The sequence below is a fragment of the Abrus precatorius genome, unplaced genomic scaffold (assembly GCF_003935025.1).
Source record: "Abrus precatorius isolate BTA unplaced genomic scaffold, Abrus_2018 Scaffold3, whole genome shotgun sequence".
Classification (NCBI taxonomy): Eukaryota; Viridiplantae; Streptophyta; class Magnoliopsida; order Fabales; family Fabaceae; genus Abrus; species Abrus precatorius.
Window position 1 is genome coordinate 35893099 of NW_020874373.1, and position 20948 is coordinate 35914046.

The 20948-nt window shown below is 29.6% G+C and overlaps 2 protein-coding genes across 3 annotated transcripts; both read left to right on the plus strand.

The window, feature by feature from the left end:
- Positions 1 to 3092: 3092 nt before the first annotated feature.
- Positions 3093 to 14435, plus strand: LOC113862598 (LEAF RUST 10 DISEASE-RESISTANCE LOCUS RECEPTOR-LIKE PROTEIN KINASE-like 2.5). The gene is made up of 5 exons (XM_027495675.1): positions 3093 to 3521; positions 3591 to 3816; positions 9332 to 9373; positions 9489 to 10687; positions 13740 to 14435. The coding sequence occupies exons 1-5, from the start codon at positions 3093 to 3095 to the stop codon at positions 14433 to 14435; spliced, it is 2592 nt and encodes an 863-aa protein (XP_027351476.1).
- Positions 13521 to 20895, plus strand: LOC113862949 (LEAF RUST 10 DISEASE-RESISTANCE LOCUS RECEPTOR-LIKE PROTEIN KINASE-like 2.8). Of its 2 annotated transcripts, XM_027496270.1 has the most exons (4): positions 13521 to 14376; positions 14921 to 15555; positions 19300 to 19341; positions 19454 to 20895. In XM_027496270.1, exons 2-4 carry the CDS (start codon positions 15255 to 15257, stop codon positions 20656 to 20658), a joined length of 1548 nt encoding a protein of 515 aa, XP_027352071.1. In that variant the 5' UTR covers positions 13521 to 14376; positions 14921 to 15254; the 3' UTR covers positions 20659 to 20895. The 2 variants fall into 2 exon arrangements, with proteins under 2 accessions (XP_027352071.1, XP_027352070.1); XM_027496269.1 differs by lacking the exon at positions 13521 to 14376 and having other exon boundaries at positions 14790 to 15555.
- Positions 20896 to 20948: the final 53 nt, after the last annotated feature.

Genomic DNA, 20948 nt, shown 5'->3' on the forward strand with positions numbered 1-20948 from the left:
AACTCAAATTGCCTTAGAAATAAAACCCTAAAGGTGGATAGTGAGTGAGTAACTATTTGTATATATTTATAGTTTAAATTTAAAATTAAAATCCAAGAGTTTTTTTTTTCTATTTACAAAAAGTGATACATGAAAATTGGTATATTGCTTTGCCTTCAAGCTTACAAGTGGTGTGAAATTCTTTTTGACACGTTAGGAGGAATCTCTCTCCCTTCTGAACAAGCTGATCATAACAAAAGCAAATGGCAGCGAAAAAACTTCTGGTTGCTCTGAATACGTTTGACCAAAGCAAGATGATTCTTTGGTAACAAATATATATATATATATATATATAAACACGTGGCCAAACAGAGAACAAAATATACCCTTTTTGGGTCATTACTGATCGCAAATGTACGTCACATCTAATTTGATTAAAAAATTTTACATAAACTAAGATGGTAATTTAGACTCAAATCTAATAAATATTTCCAAAAATTATTCTTAACAGCCAATGAATAATGTTTATATACATAGTTATGTAAACATCTGATGAATTTTTGTTTGTTAATGAAACTATTCTTTTAATAGTGATCTAAAATTGTGGTTAATCAAAGTCATCTGAGTCTAATCGTAATTATAGTTTATCACAAAACCAAAAAATGGTATTGAGACGAAACATGTTTCATTCACCGTTTGAGTTAAATCTCTTACTTTCTTTTCGGTTGTTGCAAATCATGATTTCTTTTAACCTAATTCTTTGACTTAACTCGTCATGGTTGAATACTTGGGAGTGGCTTATTAATTGCTGTTACTCGTTCCCCCACCTACTATGATACTTACCAAACCAGTATTTTAATTATTTATTTATTTTGCACTCCATTTTTTTTGTATAACGAAAATATAACAAAGAGAGAGGTAAGAAGAGAAGAGGGAGAGCTATAACGGTAGATAAAATGAAAAAAAGATCATAGAAACAAATTATTATACAATGTGTTGTAAAAAAATAGGAATAATATAACTCTAATAAATTAACATACTTAAACCTTTAAACAAATGAATGAAAATCATAATTTCAAGGCGTTATATAAAATATTATTATAATAAAAATTAATAATGTTAGTATATTATTTGTATTTATTTAAATAAAATTATTTATTAAGCATAAAAAGGTTTTAGATGGTGTAAGAATTTTTTTTTTGGTTAAATAAACTTTTAAAATAATTTGGATATGGCTTATTTAGTGCAAAAGCCTAAGTAAGGCAAGACCCAACGTAGGTTAGATCCTAAGCCTTCGATAAAACTTCTAATTAAATTCTTGAAAAATAGATTTTTTAATTGAAAATAGAATATATTTCATATAAAAACATTTATTTATTTTTAGAACAATTAAAATTATTTAATGAAGTGTATTAAATACTTCTAAGCCAAATTTGTTAAAATAATCATTAATAGGAAAAAAAAAACTGCATAAAAAATGATCATTTCTAACTTCTAAACAGTAAGAAAGCTAAAATCCACACCTCAGATCGTGACTCTATCTAGCAAGCACAGGTTCATAACGAGACCTCACGCTGTGCCAAATCCACAAGTTAACCAAGAAGTCTTCATGGGCATTTAAGTACTATGCTTTCCTTGAACGAGTCTAAAGCTATGTTTAGGAGTTCGAAAAAGGGATAGGAGGAGAGATAAAGGATTTAATCTTGATTAAAAGTTACTTAATTAGGAAAGAAAAATTTTGAGAAATTTTCTTAAACTCTCTAAAACTTTTTAAAAATTTGTTTTTTGAATTTCTCTATTTTAGAGAATTTTTTCTTTTCCACTCTTTTATATTATTTAGATTTTAACTTTTTTTTAAAAAAAATGTTAACTTTTTAAGTGATAATTTTTTTTAAAAAAAATTAAAAAATTAAAATATTAATTTTAAAATTATTTATATAATTAAATCCTTTAACACTCTTTTCTTAATATTAAACATCTAAATAAAAACGGAGTTTAACTTTCTTTCTCTTTCTTCTTTTAAATTTTTCTTCTTTCTCTCTTTTCAAACTCTCAAACAAAGCTTAACTATCCATATTCAATAATACATTGCAAACAATGCACTAAGGCAGAGATATTACCGTGAAGATTAACTATTGAAACACACTTTTCACATTTTTATAAAAATACACGACAAAAACATTAAATTAGGAGTGAGAAAAAGTGAGATTCTCATCATTTTCATAGTTTTTAATAAATTGTAAGTAATAATTAAGTTACCATACAAAGTTATTGCAAAATAAATTCATCGTGGTTTGACAATATCTATAAAAATGACATTGTTACAGTTCAATTCTCACGCAAAATTAAGACCATTCAAAGCTTCCAGTAGTTGGGCAATAAAAAAGCGAACCAAAATATGTTTGAAGTGAACTTAACTATCGCATCAAGCTAGAAGTGGGATTGAAGAGAGAATTCAAGAAAGAGTTACACCACTAATGAGAAACCACATAGAAATAACTAGCCTACACACGTGCACAACACTTAGGAATGATATATTAAAAAGAAAGCTGAGCTTAAATTACTTTAAAAAAAAAACTAGCTCAAAAGAAGAGGTTTGTCTTAATGGCCTTATAATTAAGAAGTATTTTAGTCATAATTTTCAATTAAAGTGAGATCTTAACATGGGACGCAAAACAAGTGTAAAACATCTCTTTAACCTACTAACTGCTGCACTATTCATCTCTAGTGTCAATATGGAGTAAGCTTTGTATAGTTTTTATGAGAATTATATCACAAGATTTGGAAAAAAAACAGTCTGAGTGATATAGACAAATAATTATTAAAAGTCAAAATTGAGATTCAACTTTACAAATTAAATATTAGAGATAGAAGGTTGCTTTTATATATACAATTGAGAAAGAGTTTATCCAAGCTATCTAGAGTCAACACTCGTTTTGCTACAGTTATTCTGATTCTATGTCACACTGTTTCGCCCCGGCTAGTTTCGTAGAAACAACTGATTGTTGAAATTTGCTGCGTTGAAACGTCAAAGTGAAAGGCTAATTTATAACTCAATTCCCAATATAATGATCTATGCTCAGTTTAGGACTTAATTATTGTGGTGCAACACAATGAAACCTCTGATTATTTTCATGTTTTGGTTTACTATTGTCATCTCAATAAATATTACAACAATCCTTTGTGATGATGATAGCCACTACACCAACTGCAATAAGGCTTTTAGCTGCGGAAACAGCACTATCTCAAACCTCAGATACCCCTTTTGGGGAGACAACAGAGAAAAGTATTGTGGTGATCCTGGATTGGAGGCACTCACATGCGAAGAAAGTGTCCCCAAGATAAGCATCAATGCCATCAAATACCGTATTCTGGGTTGGGATACTACAACAAACCAACTCACTGTGGCTAGGGACGATTACTGGGATAATATCTGCGTGAGTGATCCTAAAAACAACACGTTTGATAACACCCTGTTTCAGGTTGATTATCTTATGCTTGAGAACGTGACACTGTTTTATAATTGCTCTTCAATGCCAAATGTGAATCCGTTTTCTCAAAACTGCGGTGGTGGTAGAGTTGTCTATTACGTTCTGGGACCTTCGTACCAGGTGGGTTCATGCACGATTGTGGTGATTCCCATTTTTAATTCCAATTCTGCACTTGTAACTACCAATAGAGTAAGCGATGCATTAGATACCGGTTTTGGGTTGAAATGGACGGGAAATTATGAACAGTGCAAGACATGCTCTGATTCTGGTGGAGTGTGTGGCTTTGATGGACAATTCAAATGTTTCTGCAAGGATGGACCTCAAACAATTTCATGTCCAGTTTCAGGTAAGCTTGCTTCTTCATTTCTCACAGTACTCTATGTATTTTACACTAATCCTAATTTGGTATGTAGTTAATAAAACATGGGTTATTTTTAATAAAAAAACCGTAGGTGGTAGTATAGTTATTCAATTAGAGTTTGAATTTTATCTCAAAAAAAAATTAAAAGTAGAATTTACATAAACTTTACCAATTTTAATAAATTTTATTTAATAACTAAGAATATATTAGAATAAGTGTGTTAGAAAATATATTGTTAAAATATTTTTTTTAAAAGTCAATATAGTTATTTTGTAAACTGATTACTTTTATAAATTATTTTTATTTTTAAAAAATTGACCCATCATAAAATGTGGAATTAAAATAATACTACTTTTAATATTGAAAATAAGATTCTTTTAACAACTTCACTGTAATTTATAAATATAATTATCTTTATTAAAAACATTAAATTTATCAATTATTTGGATATTTTTTCTAAAATTATTGAGACCTATTATTTTACTCTATTTTTTACTAAATTCAATATTTTATCTCCAATAAAAATATTTTTATAAAATACTAATCAATAAAAAACAAATTTTAAAAATTTTATCTAAAAAAATCATAATATTTTATGTTTATATATAAGAACTTTGTGGCATGGTTACCATTCCTCTCAGTAGCTTACCTACAATGGAGGGCTGCATGTTGACATGGTTCATTTATAATATTACAAGACTTTAAATAATAACCATCATCATCAAGTATAAAGAGTAATATTATTCATATAATAATTTTTTATATACTTTTTCGTCTTTGTTATCTTATGTTTTTTTCTTATTTATAAAAAAATATACATAGTCAATATACAAATATAATTTCTCATATAAAATTGAAAATGATTCTAAGTCTAATATAATAAATTATTCTACAATAGCATGAGATATTTAACTGCCTAGTCAACACGCTATCTAAGAGCTATTCCAAAGTTCCAACTCTGTTCTTCATTGCTGTGTCTCTCACTCACCTTCAAACTATGGAAATTTACATGCGTTAGAAGTCAAACAGTGGAAATTTGCATGCATTAAAAGTCAAGAGCAATTAAAATCATATATCTATACAGTATTTTTATTTTTAATTTTTTATAATTTTTTCTTATTAAGTCACATTATTTATCATTTTTTTTAAACTCTCTTTTCTCTTTTTATCTATTTTTTTCACTTCTATTAACAAAAATATAACATTAACTTTAAAGATTAATTTTAACTGTTTATAATATAAAAATATACATTTAAAGTATAATAAAATTAAAATTAAAATTAATAAAAAAGAGTCTCATAAATATTATGTAAAAGTCAAACACGAGTTTATTACTCAATTCTTAAATACTTATTTTTTACATTTATTTTTTTCTCATTCTTTTTATTATATATTTTTCACTTTTTATCTTCTACTAAAATCTCATCATTTAGGAACTAAAAAATGTTAGAAAGTACTCGTAAAACTACATTACATTTATATATGTATGATCATTCAATTTGATAAGAAGTCTTATATTGAAATTTGCATTTAGAGACATTTTAATTTATTTTAAAAAAAGCACATCATTTAGGGGATGTGAAGATATTTTTTCCCTTCCCAAAATAAATCAACTATGTGGAGTTTATTGGCCCACGCCACCTAACCTTCTTTGCTTTTCCTTTCGAAGAATGAAACCTCTGCTTCACCCATCTTCTCTTTTCTTTTCTGCCTCATTACCCTCATCTCAACCAATATTCCAACATATCTCTATGCGAATGATAATCACTACACAAAATGCAACAACACTTTCAGCTGCGGAAGCAGTGTTTCAAACCTCAAATACCCATTCTGGGGAGGAAATAGAGATCAGCATTGTGGTCAACCTCAGTTGGAGCTCAAATGTCAAGGTAGTTTCCCAAAGATCACCATCAATTCCATCAAATACCATATTCTTCTTTGGGACTACAGATTATTGGGATAGTGAATGTGTGAGTGATACAACGAACAATACATTTGATAACACTCCGTTTCAATATTATGGTGTGCTTGTGAATGTGACTTTGTTTAATTTTATGATTGCGATCCAACCCCAAATCCACAAAATATGTTTAATGTTAAATGTGATGCTGACAAAGTTGTCTATTACATCATGGGATCCTCGTACTCGGAGTTTTGCATGAGTGTTATGATTCCCATATTTGGAACCCAAGCTTCATTTTTACCTAATAGATCAATAAACGAAGCATTAGATAATGGGTTTGGGTTACAGTGAACGGGGAATTACGAGGTGTGCAAGACATGCATTGCTTCTGGTGGAGAGTGTGGCTTCCATGGAGGAGGATTCAAGTGTTTCTGCAAGGATGGATCTCATCCAACTTCGTGTGAATCACAATCAGAAAGATCCTCACATATGTCATATCATTCATTTTCTCGTACTCCTATGTATGAAATTATATGTTAGAATTTTTTTTAAAAGATGTTATTTAAGGAATCTCATCTCATAATATATTTTTTATTAGAAAAAAATTATTAAATTATGAGGGGCACATTTGTTTATTCAAGGAAAATTTATTTCCTGATTCTTTAATTTCTTTCATCTTCCTCATATATCATATATTAAATAATTTATTCATTTTTTATGAGTTTCTTTCTATTTTCATCCATTTTCTTTCTTATAATAAACAAAGAGTTTCATTTCCATCATTTTTATGTTGTTTACATCAACTCTTGAAATTAAATTTAAGTATATAAAATGATACACTTTTATAAAGAAAGAAAATGTTTATTACACTTTTATATTTTTAAATAATAACTATATATCTTTCTAATGAAATCTTATTATTTTTAAATTCTTGAAACCAATCTTAAAAATTAATATTCATATTTTTTTTCTTATCACTTTACATTATTTATCAATATTTTTAAGTTAGGGATGGGAAATTGTCACGACTCCTTTTATAAGAAACCGAGAACATTGTTTCTACATTTCATACTTATTTAAGATAAATAAATAATAGAGAATATAAGTATAAAATTTACTCCTCATTCAAAATAAAATAAAGTTTCTTAATAAAAATATCTAATAAAATAATATAATATTATATTTAGTTCATAATATTCAAAATATCCAAAATTATACTACGTATCTCTCTCTACATGAGTTCTCAAAATATAAAGAAAAATGACTTTAATGCAATATTACTCGACTCCAGCTTCTAACATTTCTTCACTGGCCCCTCAGTCTGTGAAGTAGATGCAACACCTGCTATATCTGCTCACATACCACAGTACGATCATCGCAGTACACACGTATACAACGACATAGAAAGAAATGCAAGGGTGAGCTTACAAAAATAAACTAAAATCATACATATATATATATATATATATATATATAACAAAACATTACTCACAGCAACAGCCCCATGCATTACTGGCCCATCTAATGCACAGTATGAAAACGATTTTTGACTGGTTTCACAGCTTAAGTAATCCAGAAGGAACTGAGCCAGTCCGGGAGTGACCCATTCCGGTATCTAGATCCAGACAGCACAACAGCTCAGCATGAACTTACCGTTACACGTCTACCCACTTAAACATGTAACTCGGCTCTATAATGATGCAAATCATATATCTCAGCATGATGCACACCACCAAAATTATTTTAAAAGCTCAACTAAGGTAAGTTTATAATATATCAGCTAAAATCTCAGCATTTTAAATCAATTAACAGTAGTTACAGCTTAAAAAATAACTTTTATTTAATATATCTAACAAAATTATATCAAAGCATCTTGAAATAGCATATTAAACCGTTCAAAACGTAGTTCATAGGTTAAAGTAAGCTCTCCTTACCTCAGAACGATGATTCACACTAGATCTACCGAATATTAATTGTTTTATAACAAGATGCACCGAAGATTTGGCTTTAGAACGAAGTTTCTCTTAACAACACCATGAACTTCTATGAGAAAGAGAAGGAGAAGAGAAATGAACAGTAAATCTAGCTTCAAACTTAAAGAAACTTACTTCAAATTCCTCAGAATAGACGTAGAATCTCAGATCTAGCAAGAAATCTAAGTTATGAGGGTTTAATATGAGAGAAAATGGTGGTATATGGCCTTGGAACCTTTGAGAACCTTGTATAGGAGTAAAGAAATGAAAATTTCGTGTGAAATCCCTTTTTTATAGAAAATTTTCAAAATTTACTATTTATCGCTGGAAACATTGTTCACTGCCTTACTGTTCACGTCGGAAACACTGTTCAGGACACTATTCACGCCGGAAACACTGTGCACACGTATTGTACGCGCACTATACGCGTATGTGACGTCAAGATGATGTCACTGTACATACACAATTTTTATTGTTCATACATGGTTTGTACGCGGTTTGCACTATTTATAGGCAGTTTTAGTATTCATTGACACTGTTCATACGGTACTGTTCACTTTTTTTTTTAAAATAATTTCAAACTCCATCTAAATCTATTACAATACCAAATAATCCTTCAATTGACATTTAACAAGTATAAAATATTATAGATTACTCAAGAATAAATCACAAGATTGACAGAAATAATAGTCATGCACAGGATCTGCATCTCTACCTTCTGCAGGCCAGTGATGGTGATCCACTAAGCAATGTCCTCTATCTTTTTTCTTACATTCTATTGATGATCAAAAACTTCAACGTTTACTGATCATGCATAATAAAAAAATCTTATTATTTTTTGTTTTTAAAGATTGGCAGAGTAGTCGATATAATCCGTCATTTCATTGGTAAAAGCAGTTCTAAGAAAAGGAAACACAATTCATGCGACTGAAGCCCTTTTGAAAACTTTGAGCATTTAAGACTTGTATTTGAAACCAGAGATTAGAAATATTTAGAGTTATTCTACTATCACAATAAATTCTTATAACAAATTTTTAACTGCAATAAAATTTTTTATCTTTCTTCATTTTGTCGCTTTTTTATTTCTCTTCTCTTCCTTTCTCTCTTCAATTTGTTGAAAAATATCATACACATTAATTGTACAAATATTATTTTTCTCATATGTATGATAGAAAAACATCGAGGCTTAAAATAAGTAAAGTCTAAAATAATAAATTATTGTAGATCAACAAGAGTAGAAAAGCAAGAAGTTTCATGGGATTGACAATGCATGCATATGAAATTGTGCATCTTAGAGGGTATACATGTTATCCTGGGAATAACGGAACCCAAAAGAGGTCCAGTAGCAAATGCATCAATGATTTTTAGACAATAAATAAGCATGATTGTAATAAATTATGGGTGCATTTGGATAACTGCTTGTTTAGCCACTTATTCAATAAGTTTTTTTTAAAAAAAAAACAATGACTTGTGTATTATATATTTAACAATGGAATTTATTAAGATAAGGTAAGTTATACCAAGAAGTTTATAGAAATAAATTGAAAACAACTTTTGAGAGTCATAAACTGTTCATAGCCTCTTCTGAATTGATCTATATCTATTTCTATTTTGAACCGTATAGGATCATCTTCAAAAAGGAACCGGAGGCTTACGATTGCGATAGGTAAAAAAAAAAAAAGTGTAGTTTCAGTTATAATGTTTATTGTCCCCAAATACGGTGGCAAGGTTCTTCTAAAATTGATCCAAGTCCATTTTTATCCCTTTTTCTGTACATACAGGTGCATCAACAGCTGGTTTTGGAGGAGTAGTAGTAGTGTTTCTTATGATAATTTGTTACCATAAGAGGCGTCTAAGTTTTGGAAAAAGAAGGATCTTCATAAAGAGAAGAAAATTTGTTGACGATAGTGTGGAGGTTTTCATGAAGAGTTATGGTTCTTTGGCACCAAAGCGATATAGTTATCCAGAAGTGAAAAGGATCACCAAAACATTTCTAAATAAACTAGGCCAAGGAGGATATGGTGTCGTCTATAAAGCTACATTATCTGATGGTCGTCCTGTTGCAGTAAAAGTAATTAATGAGACTATGGGAAATGGAGAAGAATTCATAAATGAAGTTGCTAGTATTAGTAGAACATCCCACGTAAACATTGTCTCACTATTGGGTTTTTGTTATGAGATGGAGAAAAGAGCACTAATATATGAATTTATGCCTAATGGATCATTGGATAATTTCATATATAAAAGTGGTTATCCAAATGCTATTTGTAATTTGGATTGGTACACATTGTACCAAATTGGAATTGGCATTGCTCGAGGACTAGAATACTTGCATAGAGGATGTAACACAAGGATTTTGCATCTTGATATCAAACCCCAAAATATTCTTTTGGATGAAGATTTTCGCCCTAAAATATCTGACTTTGGACTAGCAAAAATATGTCTAAGGAAAGAGAGTATTGTATCCATATTGGGCACAAGAGGAACTATAGGGTACATTGCACCTGAAGTGCTTAGCCGATTATTTGGTGGAGTTTCACACAAATCTGATGTGTATAGTTATGGCATGTTGATTCTTGAAATGATTGGAGCAAGAAAGAATTATGATAGTGGAGGATCACATACGAGTGAAATGTATTTTCCAGATTGGATTTACAAGGATCTTGAACAAGGTGATATTCCTTCCAGTTGTTTGGTTGCCACAGAAGAAGAAAATGAAAAGGTAAGAAAGATGACTTTGGTGAGTCTATGGTGTGTTCAAATAAATCCATCAGATAGGCCGTCAATGACTAAAGTAGTAGAGATGTTAGAAGGAGCACTTGAGTCAGTGCCATATCCTCCAAAGCCTGTCTTGTGTTCTCCAGCTAGGCCACCTTTACAAATTTCAGATACATCTTCCACCAATATGCAGGATACAAATTCAATAACAATTCAAAAGGATGGTTCCATTGAATTGAATGAATTAAGCAAAAGCATAGAAGTAAGTGTGTAATAAATTAGAATACAGGTTCTTAAGCAAAACATTGTATGTCAAAAATGATTTGTCAAACTTTAAACCCTTGAAAATATGGATGGAATTTGTAGATCCGTCTGATGTTTAAAATGGTGGAATAAGAAATGGTACTTCCTGATATTTGAACTGTCTTACACAATGCTGATCTTTATTCATCATAAAATCTATGCTTTATCTAAGTACCTATTGTTATTTAATGCGATGAGTGATCTGATTAATCTCACTTAAGTTCATGTGGTCTCATTTATACTGTTTATTTGCCAAACATTTATAGAAATGCAGATGTGAGCCTTGTGACCGTTGAAAAACAAAATTGAGAAACATTATTCACTCAAATGGCGCACGTTTTAGTTTATCACTCAACCACGTGAAGTTAAGAAGAGTGAAACATGAAGATTTAAACTACTATAATAGTAATCAAATCTGAAGTTGATAAAAATAAAAATTCTGAAAATTTTGGAATGAAATTTGAAGATATAAACACCGGTATAATCTTTTTGTGACAATTAAAATATGAAGAAAAAGAAAAAAACTTGATTGTATATAATATTCAAGCAACTTATTCGCAAGGCTCGGTGAGTGGAAGAATGAAACTGAATGCATGAATGGCAAAGCATGCACGCGAAGTGTATCACAAAACAACAATAAGATTCAATGTCATTAAGTGTTAAACTTTATAAAACTTTCTTTTCAATAACTTTTTACTAATTTTTTTTAATTCAACTATTTAATTTAAATTCTCACAATAAATTAATTTTATAAAATTTAAAAATTAATACTGTCACCCTACTTTATTGTTTTATAATATGACATGTTACATCAAACATAAATAAAAAATTGCTATTAAATTGCAAATATTTAAACATTTACATTACACGATAAATTGCATCACCAGATAAAGTATATTTATAACACGAGTAATTAAGAACATTATAATTCGTTGTAAACTCTTTTAGTTTCAATAACTAGTACCGATAACAAAGAAAAAAAAAGCTCATTTGGCATTTATTAGTAAAACTTGCTGTAAAAAAATAGGAATAATATAACTCTAATAAATTGACAAACTTAAAGCTTTAAATAAATGAATGAAAATCATAATTTCAAGGCGTTATATAAAATATTATTATAATAAAATAATAATAATGTTAATATATTATTTATATTTATTTAAATAAAAATATTTATTGAGCATAAAAAGGTTTTAGATGGTGTAAGATTATTATTTTTTGGTTAAATAAGCTTATAAATTAATTTGGATATGGCTTATTTAGTGCAAAAGCCTAAGCAAGGCAAGACCCAACGTAGGTTAGATCCTAAGCCTTTGATAAAACTTCTAATTTCATTCTTGATAAAAAAGATTTTTTTAATTGAAAATAGAATATATTTCATACAAAAGCATTTATTTATTTTTAGAACAATTAAAATTATTTAATGAAGTGTATTAAATACTTCTAACTTCTAAACGATAAGAAAGCTAAAATCGAGACCTCACATGGTGGCCCCATCTAGCACAGCCCAAGTTCATAATGAGACCTCTTATGTTTATTTCTACAAATTCTAGTTTAGTACGTAGGTAATAAAACATGGGTTAAAAATATTTTTATAAAAAATAATCAATACAAAAAACAATTTGTAAAAATGTTATGTAAAAATATCATAATATTTTATTCTTATATTTAAGATCTATGTGACATGGTTAGCGTCCCTCTCAGTAGCTTCCAAGACAATAACAGCCATCGTCAAGTATATAGAGTAATATTACTCATATAATAATTTTTGTATGCTTTTTTTTTCTCTGTTATATTATTTATTTTATCCTATGATTTTTTCTTATTTATAAAACAATATACATAGTCAATATACAAATATAATTTCTCATATAAAAATTAAAAATGATTCTGAATAAAATATAATAAATTACTCTAAAATGTTATGAGAAATTTGACTGCCTAGTCAACACGCTAAGAGCTACTTCAAATTTCCAACTCTATTCTTTATTGCTGTCTCCCTCACCCACCTTCACAACATTAATTTTATATTTTTAAAAATAATATTTTATGAAAAATAAATATTTATAATATAAAAATATAAAATTAAAGTATAATAATATTAATAATAAAAAATTAATAAACAAAAAGAGTGTGTCATAAATATTATTTAAAAGTCAAAAATTTTATTTTTTTTTAATCAATTTTTTATATTTTACTAAAATCACATCATTTAGTAACTCCAAAATGTTAGAAAATAATGTAAAACTACGTTACATCTACATACGTGTGATTATTCTATTTAAGTAAGAAGTCTTATATTTAAACACCGTGATTTTAATTTTTCAAACAAATTACATCATTTAGAGGATGTGAAGATATTTTTTTCCCTTCCCAAAATAATCGGCTACGTGGAGTTTTCGGCTATATCGATGGCAAAATTAACCGTATTTATGGGTAAAATTATTAAAATATTATTATGTATATTTAAATATTGTATTATCATATTTAATTTAATATCATATTTTTATTATTGTAACAAAATATTATACTACTTTTATTACTTAGGCTCTTTATTTTTTATTCTAATTATAATTGATATATAAATTAATTTATATTAGGTTATTTTCTTTAAAAAAAAATCTAGAATATTTTTTAATAAATATTCACGGCTACCCATGAATACCTTGCGGATGATAATAATATTGTTTAAAATTCACTTAACGACGTCTACACGGATATAAATGCCTAATTGGCCCACAGCTCATTCTTTAGCCAACCTAAACATCCAAAATTATGCACAAATCACAATTACTGTCTATTTCTTTGAAAGCAATTTCCATCATAAAATAATGTTAACTTCACATAGAATACATTGTTGCAGACTTCATCTTTGCACTCTCCCAATGGCTTCTTTGCTTATTCACCTGCCTCTTATCCCTATGCTCTATCAATACATAATCCTCCTAGTACTAATTCAGATACCTCCACATTTAAGCTCCTACGATTATTATAGGAATTGTACTAATCAGATAAGTTGTGGGAATATAAGAAACATTGGTTTTCCATTTTGGGGAGATAACCGTCCAAGTTGGTGTGGCCACCCTTCGTTGCATCTCATTTGCATGAAAAATATCAGCTACATAACCATCCATAATGTCAATTACCAGGTTTTGGTGGCCAACCCAATTGAACATACTATGAAAATCACCAGAGTGGACTACTTACAGTTACAAGGAATATGCCCTTCAAAACTTTTCAACACCAGCCTTGACACTGAGCTCTTTGTTTATGGGTCAGAGGATAAGCATCTTACCCTCTTCTATGGTTGCACTCCTTCAAATGCTGGACTTCTTCCTTGTAACCTAAATGGAGCTATTGATTATGTTTATCCTCAGTTTGGGTTTTCCCCTCCTCCTATGTTTTGCAAAGCAAGTGTGGTAGTTCCAGTTTCTCCATCATTGGTTGATATTAGAGATTTCACCAACATACAGAAGGCAATCAGAGATGGATTTATGGTGAAATGGATAGCAGGTATTGAAGAATGTGAGAAATGTGTAAAATCAGATGGAATCTGCGGTTATGACTCGAAATCAAATCAACCAACTTGTTCAAATTCATCACCAGATGCCAAAGCACCTCCACCATCCCAAGAGCCTCCTCCTCCAGGTATGGCTAAGATCATTGATATTTGGATTTTTTATTTGTTAATGAAGACTGTGTTTTGAGCATTTTATCAATCTATAACGACCAAATGTTTTATCTAATATCAACAATAATAATTAAAAGTAACGTCAAACTTGAGATTCAACTTTAAAAATTAAAGATTGGAGATAAAGCTTGCTTTGATATATAAAATTGAGAAAGAGTTATTTATTCAAGCTATCTACAGTCAACACTAAAAATACTATAATTAAATATTATATTTAATTAAACTACCTAGTCCACGCGTTTTGCAAAAGTTATTCTAATTCAATGTCACACTGCTTCGCCCCGGCCGGTTTCGTAGAAACAACTAATTGGGGAAATTTGCCGCGTTGAAACTTCAAAGTGAAAGGCTAATTTATAACTCAATTCCCAATATAATGATCTATGTGCAGTTTACGACTTAATAATTGTGGTGTCACACAATGAAACCTCTAATTATTTTCATGTTCGGGGTTACTATTGTCACCTCAACCAATATTCGAACATGTCTTTCTGATGATCATAGCCACTACACCAACTGCAATAAGGCTTTTAGTTGCGGAAGTAGCATCACAGACCTCAAATACCCCTTTTGGGGAGGCAACAGAGAAAAGTATTGTGGTGATTCTGAATTGGAGGCACTCGCATGCGAAGAAAATGTCCCCAAGATAAACATCAGTGCCATCAACTACCGTATTCTGGGTTGGGATAATACAACAAACCAACTCACTGTGGCTAGGGACGATTACTGGGATAATATCTGCGTGAGTGATCCTAAAAACAACACGTTTGATAACACCCCGTTTCAGTATGATAATGGTCTGCTTGAGAACGTGACACTGTTTTATGATTGCCCTTCAATGCCAAATATGAATCCGTATTCTCAAAACTGCGGTTCTGGTAAATTTGTCTACTACGTTCTGGGACCTTCGTACCAGGTGGGTTCATGCACGATTGTGGTGATTCCAATTTTTAATTCCAATTCTTCACTTGTAACTACCAATAGAGTAAGCGATGCATTAGATAACGGTTTTGGGTTGAAATGGACGGGAAATTCTGAAGCGTGCAAGACATGCACTGATTCTGGTGGAGAGTGTGGCTTTGACGGAGAATTCAAATGTTTCTGCAAGGATGAACTTTCATGTTCAGTTTCTGACACGGGTACGCTTGTTTCTTCATTTCTCACAGTACTCTTTATCTTTTTTTCACTAATCTAGTTTAGTATGTAGTTTATAAAACATGGGTTATTTTTAATACAAAACATAGGTTATCATGCAGGTAACGCTGGTATTGTTATTTAATTAGTTTGAAATTCTACCTCAATAAAAATTAAAAGTAACACTTGCATAAACTTTATAAATTTTACTTAATAATTAAGAGTATGTTAAATAATTGTGTTAGAAAATGTTATTAAAATATTTTTTAAAGAAAGTCAATATAGTTATTTTGTAAATTGACTATTTTTATAAATTATTTTATTTTTAAGAAAATTGACCGATATAAAAAGTGGAATTAAAATAATTTTACCTTTAATATTGAAAATAAGATTCTTTTAACAACTTCACCGAAATTAATAAATGTAATGTAATTATCTTTATTAATAACATTAAATTTATCAATTATTTGAACAAAATTATCTTTTTTTTTACCAAATATAATACTTTATCTCCAATAAAAATATTTTTATAAAATAATAATCAATAAAAAACAATTTTGAAAAATTTATCTAAAAAAAATATGATATTTTATTTTTATATAGAAGACAACCATTCCTCTTAGTAGCTTGTCTACGATGGAGGGCCGCAGGTTGACATGGTTCATTTATAATATTACAAGACTTTAAATAATCATCATCATCATCAAGTATAAAGAGTAATATTATTCATATAATAATTTTTATATTTTTTTCTCTTTTATGTTATTTATTTTATCTTGTGCTTTTTTTCTAATTTATAAAAATTATACATAACTAATATACATATATAATTTCACATATAAAAATCGAAAATGGTTGCAAGTAAAATATAATAAAACTCTAAAATGTGAGATATTTAACTACCTTGTCAACACGCTATCTAAGAGCTACTCCAAATTTCCAACTCTATTCTTCATTGCTGTCTCCCTCACTCACCTTCAAACTTTGGAAATTTACAAGCGTGTGAAGTCATCAATTCAAACAGTGGAAATTTACATGCGTTAAAAGTCAACAACAATTAATTTCATATATTTATACAGTATTTTTTGTAAAAAAAAAATATACTTTTTCTTATTAAGTCACATTATTTATCAAATGCGAGTTTATTACTCTATTCTTAAAATAATAATTATATTTTTATACTTATTTTTTTACATTTATTTTTTATTTTCTTTTGCTTTTTACCTTAATATCTTTTTTCATCATATTTTTTTATCACTCTTTATCTTCTACTGAAACACATCATTTAGTAACTCAAAAATGTTAGAAATTAGGTAAGGTAAATCTAGATTACATTTACATATGATTATTCTATTTATAGTAAGAACTCTTATATTTAAATTTGCATTATGTTTAGAGACACACAGTGATTTTATTTTATTTTATTTAAATTACATCATTTAGAGGATGTGAAGATATTTTTTCCCTTCCCAAAATAAATAATCTACGTGGAGTTTATTTGCCCACACCTCATTCATCTCACTTCTCCCCACACCAACCTTCTTTTCTTTTCCTTTGGAAGAATGAAACCTCTGCTTCACCCATCTTCCCTTTTCTTTTTCTGGGTCACTATCCTCATCTCAACCAATATTCCAACATATCTCTATGCGAATGATAATCACTACACAAAGTGCAACAACACTTTCAGCTGCGGAAGCAGTGTTTCAAACCTCAAATTCCCATTCTGGGGAGGAAATAGAGATCAGTATTGTGGTCAACCTCAGTTGGAGCTCAAATGTGAAGGTAGTTTCCCAAAGATCACCATCAATTCCATCAAATACCGTATTCTTCTTTGGTACTACACAACACAAACACTCATTGTTGCTAGGGACGATTATTGGGATAGTGTATTTGTGAGTGATACGAATAACAATACATTTGATAATACTCCGGTTCAATATTATGGGGTGCTTGTGAACGTGACTTAGTTTTATGATTGCGATCCAACTCCAAATCTAAAATATATGTTTAATGTTAAATGCGATGCTGACAAAGTTGTCTATTACATCATGGGATCCTCGTACTCGGAGTTTTGCATGAGTGTTATGATTCCCATATTTGGAACCCAAGCTTCATTTTTACCTAATAGATCAATAAACGAAGCATTAGATAATGGGTTTGGGTTACAGTGAACGGGGAATTACGAGGTGTGCAAGACATGCATTGCTTCTGGTGGAGAGTGTGGCTTCCATGGAGGAGGATTCAAGTGTTTCTGCAAGGATGGATCTCATCCAACTTCGTGTGATTCACAATCAGAAAGATCCTCACATATGTCATATCATTCATTTTCTCGTACTCCTATGTATGAAATTATATATGTTACAAATTTTTTTAAAAATATGTTATTTAAGGAATCCCATCTAATAATATATTTTTTATTAGAAAAAAATTATTAAATTATGAGGGGCACATTTGTTTATTCACGGAAAATTTATTTCCTTATTCTTTAATTTCTTTCATCTTCCTCATATATTAAATAATTTATTCATTTTTTATGAGTTTCTTTCTCTTTTCATCCATTTTCTTTCTTATAATAAACAAAGAGTTTCATTTCCATCATTTTTTATTTTGTTAACATCAACTCTTGAAATTAAATTTAAGGATATAAAATGATACATTTTAATAAAGAAAGAAAACGTTTATTACACTTTTATATTTTTATATAATAATTACATATCTTTCTAATAAAATCTTATTATTTTTAAATTCTTGAAACTAATCTTAAAAATTAATTTTCATATTTTTTTCTTATCACTTTACATTATTTATCAATATTTTTAAGTTAGGGATGAGAAATAATAGTCATACACAAGATCTCCATCTCTACCTTCTGCAGGCCAGTGATGGTGATCCACTAAGCAATGTCCTCTATCTTTTTTCTTACGTTCTATTGATGATCAAAAACTTCAATGTTTACTGATCATGCATAATCAAAGAAATCTTATTATTTTTTGTTTTTAAAGATTAGTAGAGTAGTCGATATAATCCGTCACTTCATTGGTAAAAGCAGTTCTAAGAAAAGGAAACACAATTCTTGCGACTGAAGCCCTTTTGAAAACTTTGAGCATTTAAGACTTGTATTTGAAGACAGAGATTAGAAATATTTATTCTACTATCACAATAAATTCTTATAACAAATTTTTAACTACAATAAAATTGTTTTGTCGCTTTTTTTTTTTTCTCTTCTCTTTCTTTTTCTCTTCAATTTGTTGAAAAATATCATACACATTAATTGTACAAATATTATTTTTCTCATATGTATAATAGAAAAACATTGAGACTTAAAATAAGTAAAGTTGTAACACCCTCTAAAATAATAAATTATTGTAGGTCAACAAGAATAGAAAAGCAAGAAGTTTCATGGGATTGACAATGCATGCATATGAAATGTGCATCTTAGAATGTATACATGTTCTCCTGGGAATAACAGAACCCAAAAGAGGTCCAGTAGCAAATGCATCAATGATATTTAGACAATAAATAAGAATTATTGTAACAAATTATGGGTGCTTGTTTAGCCACTTATTCAATAAGTTTTTGTTTTTTTTAAACAATGACTTGTATTATATATTTAACAATGGAATTTGTTAGGATAAGGTAAGTTATACCAAGAAGTTTATAGAAATAAATTGAAAACAACTTTTGAGAGTCATAAATTGTTCATAGCCTCTTCTGAATCGATCTATATCTATTTCTATTTTGACCTGTAGGATCATCTTCAAAAAGGAACCGGAGGCTTACGATTGCGATAGGTATAAAAAAATTGTAGTTTCAGTTATAAATGTTTATTGTCTCCAAATACGGTGGCAAGGTTCTTCTAAAATTGATCCAAGTCCATTTTTATCCCTTTTTCTGTACATTCAGGTGCATCAGCAGCTGGTTTTGGAGTAGTAGTGTTTCTTATGATAATTTGTTACCATAAGAGGCTTCTAAGTTTTGGAAAAAGAAGGATCTTCACGAAGAGAAGAAAATTTGTTGACAATAGTGTGGAGGTTTTCATGCAAAGTTATGGTTCTCTGGCACCAAAGCGATATAGTTATCCAGAAGTGAAAAGGATCACAAACACATTTCTAAATAAACTAGGCCAAGGAGGATATGGTGTTGTCTATAAAGCTACATTACCTGATGGTCGTCCTGTTGCAGTAAAAGTAATTAGTGAGAATAAGGGAAATGGAGAAGAATTCATAAATGAAGTTGCTAGTATTAGTAGAACATCCCACGTAAACATTGTCTCACTATTGGGTTTTTGTTATGACATGGAGAAAAGAGCACTAATATATGAATTTATGCCTAATGGATCATTGGATAATTTCATATATAAAAGTGGTTATCCAAATGCTATTTGTAATTTGGATTGGTACACATTGTACCAAATTGGTATTGGCATTGCTCGAGGACTAGAATACTTGCATAGAGGATGCAACACAAGGATTTTGCATCTTGATATCAAACCCCAAAATATTCTTTTGGATGAAGATTTTTGCCCTAAAATATCTGACTTTGGACTAGCAAAAATATGTCTAAAGAAAGAGAGTATTGTGTCCATATTGGGCACAAGAGGAACTATAGGGTACATTGCACCTGAAGTGCTTAGCCGAACATTTGGTGGAGTTTCACACAAATCTGATGTGTATAGTTATGGCATGTTGATTCTTGAAATGATTGGGGCAAGAAAGAATTACGATAGTGGAGGATCACATACGAGTGAAATGTATTTTCCAGATTGGATTTACAAGGATCTTGAACAAGGTGATATTCCTTCTAGTTGTTTGGTTACCACAGAAGAAGAAAATGAAAAGGTAAGAAAGATGACTTTGGTGAGTCTATGGTGTGTTCAAATAAATCCATCAGATAGGCCATCAATGAGTAAAGTAGTAGAGATGTTAGAAGGAGCACTTGAGTCAGTGCCATATCCTCCAAAGCCTGTCTTGTGTTCTCCAGCTAGGCCACCTTTACAAATTTCAGATATATCTTCTAGCAATATGCAGGATACAAATTCAATAACAATTCAAAAGGGTGGTTCCATTGAATTGAATGAGTTAAGCAAAAGCATAGAGGTAAGTGTGTAGTAAGTTAGAATACAGGTTCTTAAGCAAAACATTCTATGACAAAAATGATTTGTCAAACTTTAAATCCTTGAAAATATAGATGGAATTTGTAGATACGTCTGATGTTTAAAATGGTTGAATAACAAATGGTACTTCCTGATATTTGAACTGTCTTACACAATGCTGATCTTTATTCATCATATAATATATGCTTTATCTAAGTACCTATTGTTATTTAATGCGATGAGTGATCTAATTAATCTCACTTAAGTTCATGTGGTCTCATTTATACTGTTTATTTGCCAAACATT

What these genes read in the sequence shown, in the direction of transcription:
- LOC113862598 (XM_027495675.1), top strand. Translation starts at nt 3,093, where the DNA reads ATGAAACCTCTGATTATTTTCATGTTTTGGTTTACTATTGTCATCTCA. An exon ending in ATTGCTCTTCAATGCCAAAT is followed by an intron (nt 3,522 to 3,590) that starts GTGAATCCGTTT and finishes CCTTCGTACCAG; the next exon opens with GTGGGTTCATGCACGATTGT. An exon ending in GAGGCTTACGATTGCGATAG is followed by an intron (nt 9,374 to 9,488) that starts GTAAAAAAAAAA and finishes CTGTACATACAG; the next exon opens with GTGCATCAACAGCTGGTTTT.
- LOC113862949 (XM_027496269.1), top strand. Translation starts at nt 14,838, where the DNA reads ATGAAACCTCTAATTATTTTCATGTTCGGGGTTACTATTGTCACCTCA. An exon ending in ATGTTCAGTTTCTGACACGG is followed by an intron (nt 15,556 to 19,299) that starts GTACGCTTGTTT and finishes TTTGACCTGTAG; the next exon opens with GATCATCTTCAAAAAGGAAC. An exon ending in GAGGCTTACGATTGCGATAG is followed by an intron (nt 19,342 to 19,453) that starts GTATAAAAAAAT and finishes CTGTACATTCAG; the next exon opens with GTGCATCAGCAGCTGGTTTT.